Raw genomic sequence first — 18,152 nt, 5'->3', positions numbered from 1 at the left:
TTAAGGAATCAGATACAGAATTGGTACTTGCTAAGTGTCAGTTTCTGTTCTCCTTTCCTTGTCCTCAAATCCCCAAGTTGACATCACTGGTCAAAGAAGATGAGTAATGTTGCTCTTCCTTGTCATTTTCGGCAGAGAAAGTATTGTGTACCTCCTCTAGCAAAGTGCTAAGCCCACTCTTGGTTTAAGTCTCACATCCCTTTAAATGTTTAGGGAATAGGAATCCTACAACCTCTGAACACCTTAGAATAGCTATCCCCAAGGGTCATGCAGACCATGTAACTTTTTTTCAAGCCAATTCAGGACAAGGAGGTTCCTGAGTAGGGTCCATTTGTTGGGGCTAAAAAGTGCTTTGAGATGATAAAAACTGAGTATTTCTTAAGTACCAATGCCTGGCTCTCACTGACTCTATCTTGCTGAGACTCCGTCATCTCCCACCACCACCCCCCTTCCCAAGGCGACAAGAGGACACATTATGGTTTCAGAAAATGAAGCCAGAATACAGCACACACAATGCTGAAGAAGTGCTTCTGTTGCTAATTATAGGCACCAGATGAAGGTCTGGAAAATTTTCAATAATAAATTAAAACAATTAAAAGGCACAAATTTCAAAGCTCAATATGTAAATAACACTGTATCAAAATGAAACTCAACTGTATAATGTCAGTTCAATGCTCTTAAGTACAGCCAGTTTTAACACAGCTGCTTAGATCATACAATTACAGTAACCTTTATTATTTTAGAAACACATTTCAAAGAGCAGCTGCAAAGAAACGTCCTTCCCTACCCACCCCTGCTGTCCCTTCCTAGTCACAGATCTAGTTGTAAAATCTAAAGTCAGAAACCTTTTGAAAGAAAAAACAATGCAATTGCTTACAGCAACACTATGTCAATGGATGTCTTTAACTTGGAATATACTGACCTAAGGATTCAGACAGAATTGAAGTGAAATGGTGACACTCAGTTACAACAGAATGTTGGACCAACAAAGTGGGGCACACACCTACCGATATGATGTCAGGATGAATCAATTCAGAAATTAGGAGGTGAATAATTAAAACTTCCTGGCAACAAATCTTACTACCTCTGGAGAAGCAGGTGCTTCCTGCCTCTCCAGCCTTTTTCTTTTTCTTTTCTTTTTTCTTTTTCTTTTTTTTAAGCTACCATCCTCAGAATACCCACCAGATGTCAGGCATATTACATATATAGTTTTTTAATCTTCACAATATCCCATGAAGTATTATTATTCCCACACAGAAAAGGAAACAGGCTCCAAAAGGTGGGCTCATAGAACTATTAAGTGCAATGGCTGGGATTCAAATTTAGGGGCTATCTAAATCCAACATCCAAGCTCTTTCCACTCTGTCATGCTGGTGGTCTTTGGCCTTGCATCCAACCTAAAAAGCCTTAGCTATGCTCTGGTTCTTCCATATCTCCCAAGACCTTTGATCTAGTCTGTCACATTTACGGTCCATAACAGTTTATCATCTTTACTTGGGGATAAGACAAATGAATAAACTATGGCCAGGAAGCTAAGTGTTTCAAAATTCTTAATTGCTCAGATACCTTACCAAAAGGATCGCCAATGCTTATCATCTTCTTTGAAGTACAATCTGCCTCTACTTCAAATGGTATAAATTTTCCCTTTAACAACAGTTCTCACAAACCACAAACTTAGCCTGCAGAAATTGACATTGCAGACTAAACATTTACCATGATTTTTAGAAAAGCATATCATAATTATCACTTTTTCCACTGAACCAAAAGGAGCCAGAGACCACAAACATTTTCCATTTTCCCTATACTGACAGGTATGATATTCACAGTAAGCATTTAAAAGCGAGAACTATAGACAATTTTTAAAGAATTAATGGTTTCTGCAATCAAAAGAAGTCTTAAATTGACAATCTCAACAGAGTAAAACTTCAAACCCAAGATCATCTACAGTAAAAATTAAACTCCAAACTAGAAAAGCAATCAATAAGCTGGTCCACACATTATTAAATTTAAATATGAACATACACATGGACCTGTTTCTCCCTTAATACTCTTAAGGCAGGGTCTGTGTTAAAGAACTAACGCCAGGTTTAATCCAAGTCTACTAGACACGAACACAATCAACTTGGCCAGCTTGTCCCCAGCTATTAGATTCATATGTATGATATATCCTGACATATGTATATATGTTCAGATCAAATCCTGTTAAAACAAATAGCATTTTAACAAAAATATTTCCATGTCCCAGCCAATGGTCCATTCATTTCATGTAATACTCAATACCACAAAATTCCACTTTAACAGAGATATGGACAATACCTTAAAATTCGATGTAATGAAAACTGAATTGTATGCAATTATACTAACCATATTTATATACATAACACATGTTCATCTGTTCTGTCTCTTCTCCAAGACCATACACTCCCCGAAGGGGTTGCCTCTGCAAATCAAGAGAACTTCAACAGTGCCACCTTGTGGACATTCTGTAAATATAAGGTGAGTTTCCTGGCACTCTAAAATGTTTGAGAAGCAAATTACACACAAAAATAAAATAAAACCAAAACAGTAGAAAGCAAACAAAAAAACAACAGATTTGCCTGAGAAAAATGGAGGCATAGCTTTATTTAGTTAAAAGCACTTATGAGGGACAAGTAGAATCACCAATTTTAAAAACTGCCCTATCTTTTCTTGATGTCAGATGAGACCTAAGTGCACAGAAAGGCTCAGGTGACAGGAATTCAGAGTTCTGGCACTGCACATACCAGAGAGGCTGCACCACAGGTTCACTCACCTTACGTAAACCCACTTATAATTCCCTCTCCCTGATCCCCTCACCCACCTTCTCTCTCATACAATTAAAACCATATCTGTTTCCCCTCTCTCATCATAAGTAATTATTACTGAACTGGGTTGTAAACATGTTTCTATACTTAGGGCCTATTTAAGGAATTTTCCAGAGGAACCAAACTATAATGATTTCAGCCTTTGCACTAACTTTTGAACCATCACCCATACAATCAACATAATAACCAAGAGGTATAATCTTTGTCATTTCACGCAATTTCTACTTGGTTTCCTACTCTATACAATGAGAAAGAGGACCAAGGATTAAGTGATGGCTAAGATCCCTCTTAGCAATGAAATTCTAGAAAGAGAGGGTTCTTATTTTCTTTCTAGAAATACTAATGAAGGAAATGGGGCAAACAATGCTACATTTCAGGATAAAAACAATGAGAGTGTCAAAATTCTCTAAGCCAACTCTCAAATATACTCAAACGCTCTTCATTATAGAAAGTAAACTTAAACATTTTGAAAAAAAGATTAGAAATTCAAACCTAGCCTGTCAGATTGCCTAGACATGAGCCCAGGTCCTATTTACCATGGAAATACTTGGTATATGGAGCCCTGATGCACTGTAAATCACAGACATGCTAAGAGAACACCCACCCTTTGAAGTTATCCAGAAGCTCTGACAGGTTAGGGATAGTGACAATGGCACTGTTTATCTCTAGTCATTTCTAGGTCTACTCTGGCACGGCAGTTGAAACCTCTAGACTACATTGATCATATTAGAAGAAAATATTCTGGCTAGCATTCCCTTCAGAAGTGAAATCTATCTTACCTAGTCAAATTTATATTTAAAATTAGAAGAAGAAAAGAAAGAAGAGGAGAGGGATAAAGAAAGAAAAAAGAATTAGTGATGAAAAATCAAAGGGGGATAAAATAGAGCACAAAGGATTTTTATAGCAGTGAAACCATTCTATGATACTATAATGGTAGATACATGTCATTATATATTTGCCAAAACCCATAGAATGTACACCACCAAGAGTGGGCCCTAATGTAAAGTATGGACTTTGGGTGATAACAGGTCAATGTAGGCCTATGTGTTATATAACAAATGAGTCATTCTGAATGAGATGTTAATAGTGGGGAGACTGGATGAGATAGTGGAGTGGGGTGAAGATATGGAAAATATGGGAATTCTCTGTGTTTTTCATTCAATATTGCTATAAACCTAAAACTATTCTAAAAAAGTCTTCTTTTTTTTTTTTTTAATCAAAGTAACCTTAACCAAAGGAGTATATGGGTGTGGGGGATACAGGAGGAAGGGGGGAGAGAGAGAGAGAAAGAGAGAAATAGGGAGGGAGAAGATGCTGAAATATGTTTCAAAAAACATGATAAAGACATGTCATCAGTTTTTCCAATACATCTTTTGCAATTCCTGAGCCTAAGTGTCACTCTACGTACAAATAAACATCCTAAAAATTTGGGGACACTTCTTAAACACAAACACTGCAGGAAAAATTGTCTCATATTTTTTAAAATTACTTATAAAGGCAAAATACAGATTATATACAGACTACATCAAAACTAACAACAGAGCATTAACTCATTAAACTAAATGAAACATGGGAACCCTGGGTGGCGCAGCGGTTTAGCGCCTGCCTTTGGCCCAGGGTGCGATCCTGGAGACCCAGGATCGAATCTCACATTGGGCTCCCGGTGCATGGAGCCTGCTTCTCCCTCTGCCTATGTCTCTGCCTCTCTCTCTCTCTGTGTGACTATCATAAATAAATAAAAATTTAAAAAATAATAATAATAAACTAAATGAAACAATGGTATAACCAATCATCAACACCATTAATCACAGAAACTGCCTACATCCCCTAAATAGATGCTAAATTATAACTGCTTTTCAAGTGCCATATACTAAATATAGTATGGGTCCCAAAGAAACTCAACTGTAGTCACACTGTACTCATTTATTCATTTAACAAATATCTACTCAGCTCCACCTAAGCCCTTGGACTGGATATTCTTCCACTGCTCAGCTTTTTAAAAGACAAGTACAGTTACCTGGTAAAGCGGTAATAAAGTCCCGCTGCAACATGGGCTTCAGGTAAGAGTTAATATGTCCATGCTGATAATGACACATTCGTGAAATAAGGTGTTCCACAAATTCCACTTGATCTGATTCAGACCACTGGTCAAAATATTTAATACACAAGTCTTTTTCTTTTTGATAGTTTCCTTCTGATGGCCTCTTTCTGGAGACGATCACAGATGATGTTCCATTACTTATCTATTTTAGAAAAATAAAAAAAAAACACAATTAGTTTAATAAGGAAAAGAAATCTAATTAGTATTTCATTGGAAACATTTTTTTACTCTGTGCATTTAACCTTAAAGTGACAGTTATATCTTAAAGCCAAACTCATTCCTTCATTAATTCATTCATGAAGTAATTTAAAGTGTCTTCAGGGCATATGTCCTCAAATTAGTCTCTAAAGTAAATGTCAAATTTACAGCTTATATTTATAAAGCTAAATGTGTCTCAAGTCATTTTTTCCCAAAGCTTATTCCAAAACCATGTGGTTATTAGATAACTAATATCTAATGTTAGAGACGACTGTCAAAAAAAAACTTGTTCAACTTGGCCAAGTAGCAATGATTGACTAATAATAGTTTTACTTCCTCAAAGACCAAAGCCAATGCTATATTCATCTATGTCAATGGTTCTCACACCTTGTGCTTCACAATAACAAGAGGGGGTCTTAACCCACAGATTGCCTGACTCCACCACAGATGTCCTCATTTTATTTACTGGTCTGGAATACAGCCTGAGAATCGCTTCTAGGCCTTTTGGCTAAGATCCGGTGTGGAATACAGCCTGAGAATTTGCATTGCTAACAAGTTCCCAGGTGGTATTAATGCCGCTGGTCCAGAGAACGCACTTTAGAGACCACACTTTGAAAACCACTGGTCTAAAAAAAAAGAAAAAAAGAAAAAGAAAAGAAAACCACTGGTCTAGCTAACGAAGAAACCTGAAGGCAATTCAATCTTAAAAATTGAATCCATTTCCAAATTGTTTCCAGGGCTACCAGACTGCTGGCAAAACAGTTTAGACTTTTATTCCCTTTTTTTGATCACCTACTTTCAAAGTAACCCAAGGTAAACCACATATTCCCGAAATGATCCTTATCCTAAAGAGTTGGCCTATGATATCCCACAGACTTGTATAAGAAATGTGCATTTCTCATCAAATCTACATGGTCCTTACATAAAGCCAGTGTATTTTTTTTTTTTTACAAATGAAAACTACATACACTACACCTGACAACAGCATCAAAAAAACAAAACAAAACAAAAAAAATTGGAATCCCTAGACTGAAGCCACCACTGCCACTGATGCTATAAGGCTCAGTTTAAAAACAAAATTACAAAAAAAAAAAAAATTTTACCTCAATGCTTTCATCAAATATTTCCCAAGCTATCTGACCATCACTCCTTTGATAGCCCCTTCATGTGTAATAACCAAAAAGACTAGCATAGAAAATTTTGAAAACTGTAAAGTTGTATTATAAACATGCCTTAATTCCATCAGGAGCTTACACAGAAAGAACCAAGAGCTTTGTTATCACTATGTCCCCTAATTTAGAGTGGACTGAATCCATCTCAGAAAGAAGACCTCCTTTATAAATATCCATAGGAGCCTGGCTTTCCTTACTAAAATCTTATACATCATACCTGTCTGAAACAAGAAATGTCTACATTTAGAGGTATATAGTCAGAAGGCATTCAGCTCCCACCCCATTTATCCTACCACCTCCTCCTCTAGGAATGTTTTTTTCCTTGTAATTGGGTGAGGAAGAACTCAAGGATACCAAGTACCACCTTTTTCCCCCTTGTAATTTGGGTGTAGGAAAGCTCTCTGACACTGGGTACCACAAGAGGGCAGCACTGAAAAGATATTTTTAATGCAGCTTGTAGTAAGACATCTATCTAGCAGACCTTAAAAATCAACATTCAAAACAGTCAGAAGAAATGAAAATCCTTCACTGTGGTGAATATCAGCTGGTACTTTTACGCATAAGGGTGTTAATCATAATGTTATAACAGAATAATTAGAAATAACTGCCTAACTATAGGCAACTGGTTAAAGCAAATAATAATACATCTACATAGAGTAATATAGCCATTAAAATTAGATTTATAAAGTTAAGATTTTAATAACAAGAGAATATGTTTATGAAATAATATTAAGGAACAAAAGACAAGATGCAGAATTTTATGCATTACATAGCATAATACATAGCATTACAGTCATTTGTGTGAAGGGGAACACACAAGACAGAGTAAAGGGTATGTACCAAAATGTTAAAAGTGCCTAATCTTGAGAAAAATCGCTGTACGTTTTCCTTCCTCTTTTCTTTCTATATTTTGTTAATTATAAATCACCAAAATAATTGCTTTCATAACAGGTTAATAAATATGATGGTAACAACCTGCACTGTACTGCTTTACAATTTACAAAATACTTCCACATCCACTATCTCATTTGATAAGCAAAAGGGTTATTATTTCACCTACAGAAGGCTTCCTAACCACCTAGCTTCCCTACAGCATTGGCATACCATCAACTAGTTGACTGAAAGACAGAACTAATGAAAGAAAAACCGAAAGCCAAAGTATTAAGAGCCAATGTGAATTGAAAAATCAATACTAAACTAAGACAATCCTATTGGAAAATACCAAATGTGAAAGAGGAACAGAAGCTGGTCTGCACATTGTTCCCCGAAATGGTGGCAAATGTACAATTCCACAGCACATTTTCCATTTCTGCTTCTAACCACCTGCTGGGAACAAAAGCATCTTCCTGGCATTGTTTTGCTTTGTTTCATTTCATCTTAAATCTGTTGGGCATACCTCATTCTTGCTAACTAATATACTCCTTTTGTTTCAAAATAAAATGAACCCAGAGAATATTTTAACATTATTCTCTTCAAATTTAAGTTTGTTTTGCCCTTAATAGTGTCTTTATGAAGGGAAAAGTTATTTGTACCATAATGGCTGATGGAAAGATCAAATCATGAAACTTTACATACCATTGCCCACACTTCCCCACCAGCCAAAAAACCCTGGAAGACTGGGAGGAAAACTGGCAGACTAAAACAGAGCCAGGAGAAAAGAAATCAGAGTTTAAAAGGAAAGGGCAAACTAACAAGAAATGTGGGAGAAAGGTGAGGGTAGAAAGACAAAGTCACCAATGCACACACACTGGTATGGCATGGTGCTTTTCTGATGACAAAAAGGACACAACCTTTACCTTAGACTGTGGCAATAAACTGAATATTTTAGGCTACAGACACTTCAGAGTCTTTGTGGTAACACCAAAATTCTTTACTATTTGTAATGACACTTCCCTAAGAAACAGAAGATAAATTAGGGTGAATTCTGAAACTAGCAAATATGCACAAAAGAAAACAAAAATGCTTGTCTCTTGTTTTTTTACTTAGGACAGAAGCTGAGGGAGCATCTTATCTATAGTAAGTCAACTGCTATCATTCCTACCTGCCAAAGAGTATTTTTCTTTGGGGACTCATCTTCATTTTGATCCTCCATAACTGAAGTGTTCTAAGGGGGGAAAAACAGGTTATTTGAATTATGCCGAGTTTTGCAAATCCTAAATAACTACACCAAAATATAATTTTGAAATCCCAAACTACAATGTACCGACACAAACCCAAGAGTTATTTGGCTTGTGACCAACACACGCCATTTTGGGTCAAGAGAGTTGTGATCATCTTTCATAAATCAATATAGTTAGTGGCTGGACAAAAGCATAAAGTCTTTATTTATGAAGGTTGGACATGCTTAGAAAACAGGCTAAATTATAGGACTGGGGCTGAGCCTCTACCTTAGTCATCACTTATTCTCTCACTTATAGCAAGAAGCCCCAGAAACCCACTAAGTTCTTGATGATTGCTCAAAACATTTACTAGAATGTCTGCTATTCAGTAATCCATCCCAACCATCATCAGCAATTAGGACTGACAAAGCTCTGGAAGCCCCCTCTGCTTTTCTCTTTCCTCCCTTGATAACCTTGTTTTTCTGGAATGGCTTTACAATCTCCCTTAGAAGCACGGTGGGTGCCCCAACTTTCCCCCCGCCCCAAAGAGGAGGATGTTGGTAGCCAGTAACAATCTGGCTTGCCTTGGGAATACATCAACTTTTGATTTTTTGTGTTTACTGCACAAAGAGGCACTGTGTAATTATTCTTTCTGGTGACCCAGTCGCTCAATAGATGCCCATTAACTGGAGATTATACATGATTGGATTTTCCCTTTTGAAGCTTCTACCTAATGGCTAAATGGAAACTTAATGAGAAGGGAAAGTGGGAAAGTTGTGCTCTGAAAGGAATAGCAATTTGAGTCCCTCTAAGATTCCTTCCCAAAACTAAAATTCTAGGATTAGGGTATAAAACTTCTAACATTCTATAGTATTATTCAAAAGGTTCCTACAGATCTGTTTAAGTTATGTTTACAAGATTCTGTTTATTGCCCTTGAGGATAGGCCTATCTCAAAATTTCCTTTTTTCCTTAATTTTCTTCAAGTCGTATGATGTTTGGACCCATACAGTATTTTCAAACAATTTGTTTGAAAAACCCACTGTGAATAATGACAGAAGAAACACCACTGAATACTAGTGCTCTGTTGGCCACACAGCTGGCTCTAATGAGGGATACAAGTATGATGTAGTACAAAAGTCAAAGGCTTTGAAACCAGAGAGAAGTTGGAATTCTGATCTGGTCACACTCAGTGTGTGTGTGTGTGTGTGTGTGTGTGTGTGTGTGTGTGATCTTGAGCAAGCTGTTTTACCCATGGACAAATACAAACCATATAAAGGTGTTGTGGGGACTGAGACTCCCCAGCACAGTGCACAGCGTTTAACTAGTATTCAAAAAAATCTGTTCACGCCCTGCTCTGAAGATGCTGCTTTCCTCCAAGTGCTATCTTCTCATAGTTTTCCAACCTAAGACTTGGTCAGAATAGCTTCAGATGGCTGCATATAGAGAAAATCCACTGGTTCCTCAATAAATTATTTTAAGCCCCACAGCGCCAAGGTATGCAGTGGGGAAGAAGGGTAGGAGGGCCAGGCTCCCTGTATGTGAAAACGAACCACAAGCTAGAAAGGAAGGCAATGTGTCCAAGAGGCCAGAATAGCTTTATAGTGGAGACAGCAATAAATGATCCTGAATAGGAAGAAGAGGATGGAAACAAAAGTAGTATTTCTCTCTCCCTGTAATTTTCCTTTTATTGCTATCTTGAAGGACTTGGGATTAATAAAGCTGGCAGGGGAGTGAATAAAATGGGAACAGTGACTCAGTACGTCATCATCTGGGTCCAACTGGTAGTTACAAAGCCGTATTTGCAGGGTCAGGGTCACAATGTCCTGGGTTCTAAGAGTGACAAGAAGGAGAGCATGACCACAAAACATGAGAAGTTAAGTATATAAGATGGGAAGTCCCTGCCCTCATCTTCAGGCACCCCAGGAAATGTATAAGGAATGCATATATATAGTGTTTTAAACTAAAAGCTTTTGTTATACAGGAGTCTGAACCCACCAGAACTATTCGGACTTAAGCTACCTAAATATTTTCCTCATTCAGGGAGGAAACAAAGTTAAGTGAGAAGACCCCACAGACTACACAAAAAACAACCATCTTTACATTTTAATATAATTCCTCCTTCTATTCATTCCAAAACAGAGAAATGATGTTTATTTATACAGATGAGAAAGAAAACAACCCCTCTGATTTAAAAAAAAAAAAAAAAAAAAAAAAGCAACTATTCTCTTAAGGCTTGATAAAAGTGAATAAAGATAGACAATTTAATAAAATTGTATTTAATAAAGCTCTGGGGTGGCTGGAATAGCTCCCCCCACCATACATATCTTTTCAACTTCTCTTATAAAGCCTTTAGGAGATGCCAAAGGGAAAATGTCACTCTCAAGCTACACTAATCAGAGGATCATTTCCAAGGAGTATTTCAGGTGACACAAGAGAAGCTCAGAGTGAGGAGGGTCCTAGGGTCTAATTAAGTTTGGCAAATGTTCTATGCTCCTGTGCACTCTCTCTCCTGCTGACCTCGCCCTCTCTTTTTCCCCCCTCCCTCCCATCTTTCTTTGTCTCACACACACTCTCACAAAGTCATAATATATCTCATTAAGATACTAAAGGCTCTGTAATGTCCTATAATTAAATCATGCTAAATTAGTTTAATCCAGTTTTCCCAAGTTTGTTGGACATAGACATCCCCCTTTTATATTTCTTAATAATAGTTCAGCATGTATTAGCAAACACTGGACTAGAACAGTAGCATGGCATAATTCCTGCCTCCTCCCACTTCACTGGACAAGTATTTCTGAGAGACCAAGGATACGCCTACTTTGCTAAGTATAATATATTCCTCTCCTATTCCCCATTTTTCTCAGCCTGCAACATGAGACTGTGAGGTTAAGGAGAGACAGCAAGAATAGAAAATTCTTATAAGAACCACAATTTTATTCTTTAAAAATTAAAACGAAAACAAGGCCACAGGTTCAAGGATGAGGTAAGAAAAAACAATGAGTTGGCCAAAAGAAAAGGAAGGTGTTTTCCTACATCCACATTCTCAGATGAAACCATGAGTTAAGCCAATCTGAAAGCTGAAACCCTCATTAAGTCTCCATCACTTCTGGGAAAGGAAAGTTCTCTTAAATATCAACTTGACTTATTCACTTCCTACCCTTCTCATCACCATCTTTCTTCTTACACCTACCAAGCAGCATTACAAGTATATAAAAATGCAGACCTTCCTTCTGATACTACTTCCAATGAAAGACACAATCTAGGAAGAAGCAACTATACTCAGGCTTATCAACCTTAAGACTTTGACATTTTGGGTCAGATAATTCTGTGTTTTGAGGGCACTGTCATGTGCATTGTAGGATGGTTCACAGCATCCCTGGCCACTCTATATGCTAGATGCTGGAAGCAAGAGGTGGGGTGGGGGTGCCAGCAGCAATACTGCCGCCTCTTCTCAACAACCACTGCTCTAAGAGTATGGCTTCCTTGGGAAGATGTACTTCATCAATTGCCATCTAAGGCTCAGACTTTCTTTCTCTTCACATGTTTTTCCTTTGGCCCCTGTGACAAGATGGGACTTCTTCAAATAGTGTCTGAGATCACCATGGCCAAGTAATTCATGTAATATATAGATTTCTAAATTCTGGGGTAAGACCCACTTGCCTTTAAATTCATACTTGGGAAAATCTGAATCAGGAGTTCTTTGCTAGAGATCCATGGCTGGTTGGTGTAGATAAGGGCTACAAATACCTTGAAGTCATATACAAAAGTTAGTGTGTATACATGCCTATGTCTCTGTATTTAAAAGACTGCAGTGGCAAAATAGGAGAAGAATATATTGTGTTTACCAAAGTGGTCATTTCTAGGGGATATCTCGATGCTCAGACAAAAAAGGATGCTCAGACAAAAAAAGGGTCCCAGGGTCTAATAAAGTTTGACAAATGTCATATGCTACAAAAGCCACTAGGCTCTCTCCCTCCCCACCTCCAAGGTTAAAATATACTTCATTAAGATATTAAAGGCTCAGAAATGTCCCATAATTAACAGCTAGATTAAGACAGTTTAATCTAGCTTTCCCAAGTTTGTTGGCCATGGGCCTCTCCCTTTTACAATAATACTAATTTTAACAACAACTCAGCATATATTGGCAAACACCAGACTAAGGCAATAGTACGGCCTAAATCCTTCCTCTTCCCATTTCACCAAACCAATGGTTCTAGGAAACAAAGGAAATGACCACTTTGGTATAAACACAATATATTCCTATCCTATTCCCTACCATCTTTCCCAGACTACTTACTATATGAGGTGAGTCTGTGTGTAGGTACAATAAGCTCTAAGCAGTGATATATCTTAGCCAGTAGGTGCCACCAGCTAACCCAGAATACATTTTACTTGGAAAATTCTCTACTTTAAGAGTTACATAAGAGAAATAAATGTCCTACTTTAAAAATGCTGCAAATTCTGCGTTATGAGTTTCATGATGAGAAATGCTTATACAATATAAGATTTTCATACAAAAAGAATCTTTCCTCTTGAGAGGAAACAAAAAAACCCTACAAGGGATCTGGAAAACATGGGAACATTCTGCCATTTTCTTTAGTGTTTTAAAATTTGGGGATTTAAGACATTAAGAATGACAGATATATAATGTAAAGTGTTCCTAGCTAACTTTATTGGGTCTCTAACCTAGGCTTGTTTCATATATTGTCTTTTAATTTTCAGAAAAAAATATGAACGTATATAGCAATTTTACAGAAAAAAAACGAGGAACATAATTAAGTCATTAAGAGTCACACAGTAAATGAGAAATGCAGGACTCAGATCTAGGTCTATTCTACTCAGAAATCAATGTACTTTCCATACAGAAAAACACATCTCAGGTGTTTTCCAACTGCTGGTTGTGGCCTATGAGTTTAATTTAATGGGCTGCAACCAACAATTTTTAATAAAATGAAATTGAATCTGGGCATTCCCCTGCCCACATGGGTAAGCATAACAAAAATCACAAAGGGCAAATAAAAGGAATGAGCAAAAACAGAACAGGAAAATTCAAATTAAAGGAAAGCAAGAGTCTTTAATGAACAGAACAATATTCAAGTCAAATCACTGAGTGACAAAAGAGCTTTTAAATCCCTAAATGGCATAATTTATGAAGAGGATAATGTATACCTTTATATACTAAATATAAAATTCCACAAAATGTAACAAGGGAAAAAGTTACAACTTTTTAAAAAAATTTTTTAAGATTTTATTTATTTATTCATGAGAGGCAGAGACATAGGCAGAGGGAGAAGCAGGCTCCTCACAGGGAGCCCAATGCAGGACTCAATCCCAGAACCCTGGGATCACGCCCTAAGCCAAAGACAGATGCTCAACTGCTGAGCTACCCAGGCGTCCCACAACTTCTTATTTTTAGAACACTTTTTTGTCTTTGACAGATCAAGTAGATCAAATTAAAAAAACAAACAAACCACATTTGACTTTCCATGGAACATTTAAAAAAAAAAACAAAACAAGGGCAGCCCCAGTGGCTCAGCGGTTTAGTGCCACCTTCAGCCCAGGGCATGATCCTGGAAACCTGGGATCGAGTCACACGTCGGGCTCCCTGCATGGAGCCTGCTTCTCCCTCTCCCTCTCTCTCTTCTATTTTCATGAATAAATAAATTATTTAAATAAATAAATAAATAAAACAAATAACACAATTGATACAGCATCCTTGGGCCACAGACAAAATATGAAATACAGTTAGAAATCAGGAAAAGAAAAAAAAAAAAGAAATCAGGAAAAGATTATTGTATATTTAAGATCAGGACAAGCAGAAATATCAAAATCTAGTTTGCCAGTTACTGTCTGCCATAAATTCCAAAGAGAAAAGGCACAATGATTGATACAAACAAATCAAACACTTTTGTGTTGCTATTGTTAATTCCACCCAGGCCCCAGTAATCTAGCTTAATATTCTTCCCCCTTAAACCTAAATATTAACATTGCTGGGAAATGAGATCACTGAAGAGGCAGAATCATTTGAAAAAAAGAAGACACAAACTTGTATTAAAAAGCAGTCCCTTCTCTCATACTGATCTTACAATTCAGAGGGAAGCCATGAATCCATTTGTACATACAAGACTTTTTAAAACAGTTCCAGCTACCATTAAACAAAGCTTAATCAAAAACCCTCTTGTCCCTCCACACAAATACCAAACTACAGTAACAATATTTTCTTTCTACAATACAAAATAAAAAATTAAAAATGTAAATTCACTGAGGATTTGTCTGAAATCACTGCTACCTGATTTCTATAATGTAGTAAGTTTTGTTTCAGTTTCTCTAACCTGCAGTTCCATTCAAATGTCTAACTAGGTATTTGGTTGTTACTGACACCACATGACAAGATCATACTGAAGTATCTGGAAGAATTAATACAGGGTAAAATTTTTCTTCCCCACCAACTATTTTTTAAAAGAGAGGAATGTATATACTATTAGATACTTAAAATTTTTTTAAAGCTATGATAGTGCTGGCAAAGCAAGATAAAAGAAACAAAATAGAAAGTGCAGAAAAAGATTCACTTATACTTACAAATTTGTATACGACAGTTACAGCTTCGAATTGGTGAGAAAGGGATAATTTTAAAAAGAGTATTGAAAATAAAAGCTGAAATGCTACCTCATATTACATTCCAATTATATTATGGATATAAAGAAACAAGTGTGAAAAACTATAATTATAAAACTACTAAAAGCAAGCATACAGGAGTTTTTAAAAATTCACTGAACAGGGGAAAGGCTGTCTACACATGATACCAAACATAGAAATAAAAGTAGATTTGATTAGATAAAAAAATTCAAACTCATGAATGTTCACAATCAATAAATATTAAAAAACAAATACACTGGGGGAATATTACAATGTATGATAAATAACACCATATAAAGATTTCTAATAAACAGGGAAACCAAAACTAATTTCTTAATAGGCAAATAAGCAAAAAGTACAGATATTTCTAAATGAGAAATTTAAATGCCCAAAAAAAGAACACATACAACAATAAAAAGGAGATGCAATTTTTCACCTACCAAAATTAGCAACTTTTATCTCTACATACTGTATAGGAATTGGGTTCTCTGGTAAGATTATAAACTGTTACTTTTTAGAACCTATTTATCAATATATAACTTCAAAAAGTACTAGATAGCACTGGGCATAATTTAACTTATGCAATTTATCCTAACAAATTATAGACCTATATAAAATAGTAGCTGCAACAATTTAGGACATGGAAAAATAGAAAACAATGTAAATGCCCAACAACAGAGTGTCATTTAAAAATATGACAGGAGAGGGCAGCCCGGGTGGTTCAGCAGTTTAGCACCACCTTCGGCCCAGGGCGTGATCCTGGAGCCCAGGGATTGAGTCCCACGTAGGGCTCCCTGCATGGGGCCTACTTCTCCCTCTGCCTCTGTCTCTGCCTCTCTCTCTCTCTTTGTCTGTGTCTCTCATGAGTAAATAAATTAAACCTTTAATATATATATATATATATATTATATATATATATATATAATATATATATATATGATAGGAGAAATTTTTAGTTCTTTTAAAAAAACATTTCTACTAAAGTATATAATACAATAAAGGGCTTAATTCTCAAGTTTTAACTAGTACTCAAACCAACATAACACTACCAGGCTCCAAATACTTGCTTCATATTATTTCCCAGTCATTAATGCTGAAAGATAACCACTATTTTCTTAATATTACCATAGATTCATAGATTCACATTTGAATTTTAAATAAACAGATTCATATCATATATACTTTGAGTCTGGCTTCTTTTGCTTACCATTATGATTTGAGATTCTTAAATTCAGCAGCAGTTAATTCTGTTACACTGCTATATGTTATTTCAAAAATTATATATTCATTTTATGCTGATGAAAACTTCTACTTCTGGCATTTAAAATAATTCTGCCATGTCTGTTGGTGTACATAAATATATAGTTCTATTGGGTCTATAGTAGAAGTGAATAGCTAGGTCATAAAGTATACACACTGCCAACTTTTCCAAAGTAATTCTACCTAATAATCACTCCCAACAGCAGTGTATGTGACCAGTGTATGTATCTTTACCAGGTATGGGGTGTATTTTTTTCATCTGGTTGGTTTTAGGTTTATTTTTGTTGCTTAATTTCAACATTCTGTTGGGTGTACAATAGTATCTCCCTGTGGTTTAATCTCCATCTTCCTGATGATTAATGATATTGAACACATTTTGACAAATGTATCAGTCATTTGGATATCTTCTTTTATAAAGTGACATTTTAAAAGCTTTGGACCAGCTCCTTCCGTAACAACTTAAGCTGATCTGTGAAAATGGTTCACTATTCACCTGACCCAGAAAATCCCACAAAGCCATGCAAATCAAGAGGTGCAAATCAAGAGACTCAAATATTCATGTTAACTTTAAAAACATCTATGAAACTGCCAAGGCCATCAAGGGTATGCTTATCCAAAAAGCCGTCAAATACTAGAAGAATGAACTTGACAAAAGTAATGTGTGCCATTCCATCACTACAGTGGTAGCACAGAGTTGGTAGGTATACCCAGGCCAAACAGTGGGGCTGGATACAGGGCTGGTGGCCCAAGAGTACTGAATTTTCATTGCACATGCTTCAGAATGCAGGCAGTTATACTAAATTAAAAGGTTTAGATGTATTTGAGCACATCCAGGTAAACAAAGCCTCCAAGATGCAGCATAGAATTTACAGAGCTCATGGTCAGAGTAATTCATACATGAACTTTCCCTTGCCACATTGAGATGATCTTTACTGAAAAGAAGCAAACTGTTCCTAAATCAAGAAGAGGTGGTTGTACAGAAGAAAAAGATATCCCAGAAGAAACCAAAGAAACAAAAACTGATGGCCCAGAAATAAATATGGCATAAAATAAATGCAAACAAAAAAGATTTTTTTAAACTTTTGACTATTTTTTAGTTGGACAGTCTTCCCTTACCGATTTCTAGAAATTCTTTATATATTCTAGAATAGAATCCTTTTTCAAACATGTTTATTGCAAAGGTCTTCTCTTAATCTGGGGCTCAACTTTTCATTTTTTTTTAATGGTGTCTTTTGATAAAGATAAGTAATTGATTTTAATGAAATATAATGTATTGCTTCCTTTATTATAATTTGTAACTTCTACATCCTGCTTAAGAAACATTTCTTCTCCTAAAGTCATAAAGATATTCTCTCATGCAGTAGCCTAGAAGTTTTTACTTTATCTTTTACACTTACATCTAAAATTCACCTATACTAATCTTTATGGAAAGTAGAGGAGTCAGGATTATGTTTTTCAAATTGCAGTTTGCAACTCACTATGGTTTATAATATCAATTTAATGGATAACTAGCATTTTTTTTAAAAAATGAAATAGGAAAAAACAGTGCACATCCCCTATTTCATCAATTCTAACATATTTTTTCAAATTTCAATCTCTAAAATTGAGGTATTAACGATCAATGGTATCTTACAATTAAAAATGGTAGCATTTTTTCTGAATGCTACATAAAATAATGGCATATCTTACAATCCATGCTGTCTTAGATTTCTTTTTTTTCCTAAAGAAAATTTATGCGAGAGAGAGAGAGAATGAATGAGTGTGAGTGAGGGGACAGAGGAGGAGGGAAAGAATCTCAAGCAGACTCCTCGTCAAGCACAGAGCCCAGTGCAGGGCTGGATC

General features: G+C 36.1%; 1 protein-coding gene across 14 annotated transcripts in view; it reads right to left on the bottom strand.

Annotated features, from left to right (window-relative positions):
- FBXW11 (F-box and WD repeat domain containing 11) overlaps window positions 1-18,152 on the bottom strand; it is a 125,056-nt gene that overhangs the window by 34,614 nt on the left and 72,290 nt on the right. For 9 of the 14 annotated variants that reach the window (XM_072824141.1, XM_072824142.1, XM_072824145.1 and 6 more), the window contains 2 exons: window positions 8,356-8,418; window positions 4,861-5,086 (listed from right to left, as the gene is read on the bottom strand). In XM_072824141.1, coding sequence (XP_072680242.1) covers window positions 4,861-5,086; window positions 8,356-8,418 — 289 coding nt within the window. The remainder of the gene's footprint in view (window positions 1-4,860; window positions 5,087-8,355; window positions 8,419-18,152) is intronic. The other 5 variants (XM_072824153.1, XM_072824154.1, XM_072824144.1 and 2 more) reach the window with 1 other exon arrangement.

Source organism: Canis lupus, chromosome 4 (genome assembly GCF_048164855.1).
Source record: "Canis lupus baileyi chromosome 4, mCanLup2.hap1, whole genome shotgun sequence".
In the NCBI taxonomy this organism is placed as follows: domain Eukaryota; kingdom Metazoa; phylum Chordata; class Mammalia; order Carnivora; family Canidae; genus Canis; species Canis lupus.
The sequence above is the reverse complement of the archived record's forward strand: the minus strand, read 5'-3'. Positions and strand labels throughout refer to the sequence as shown.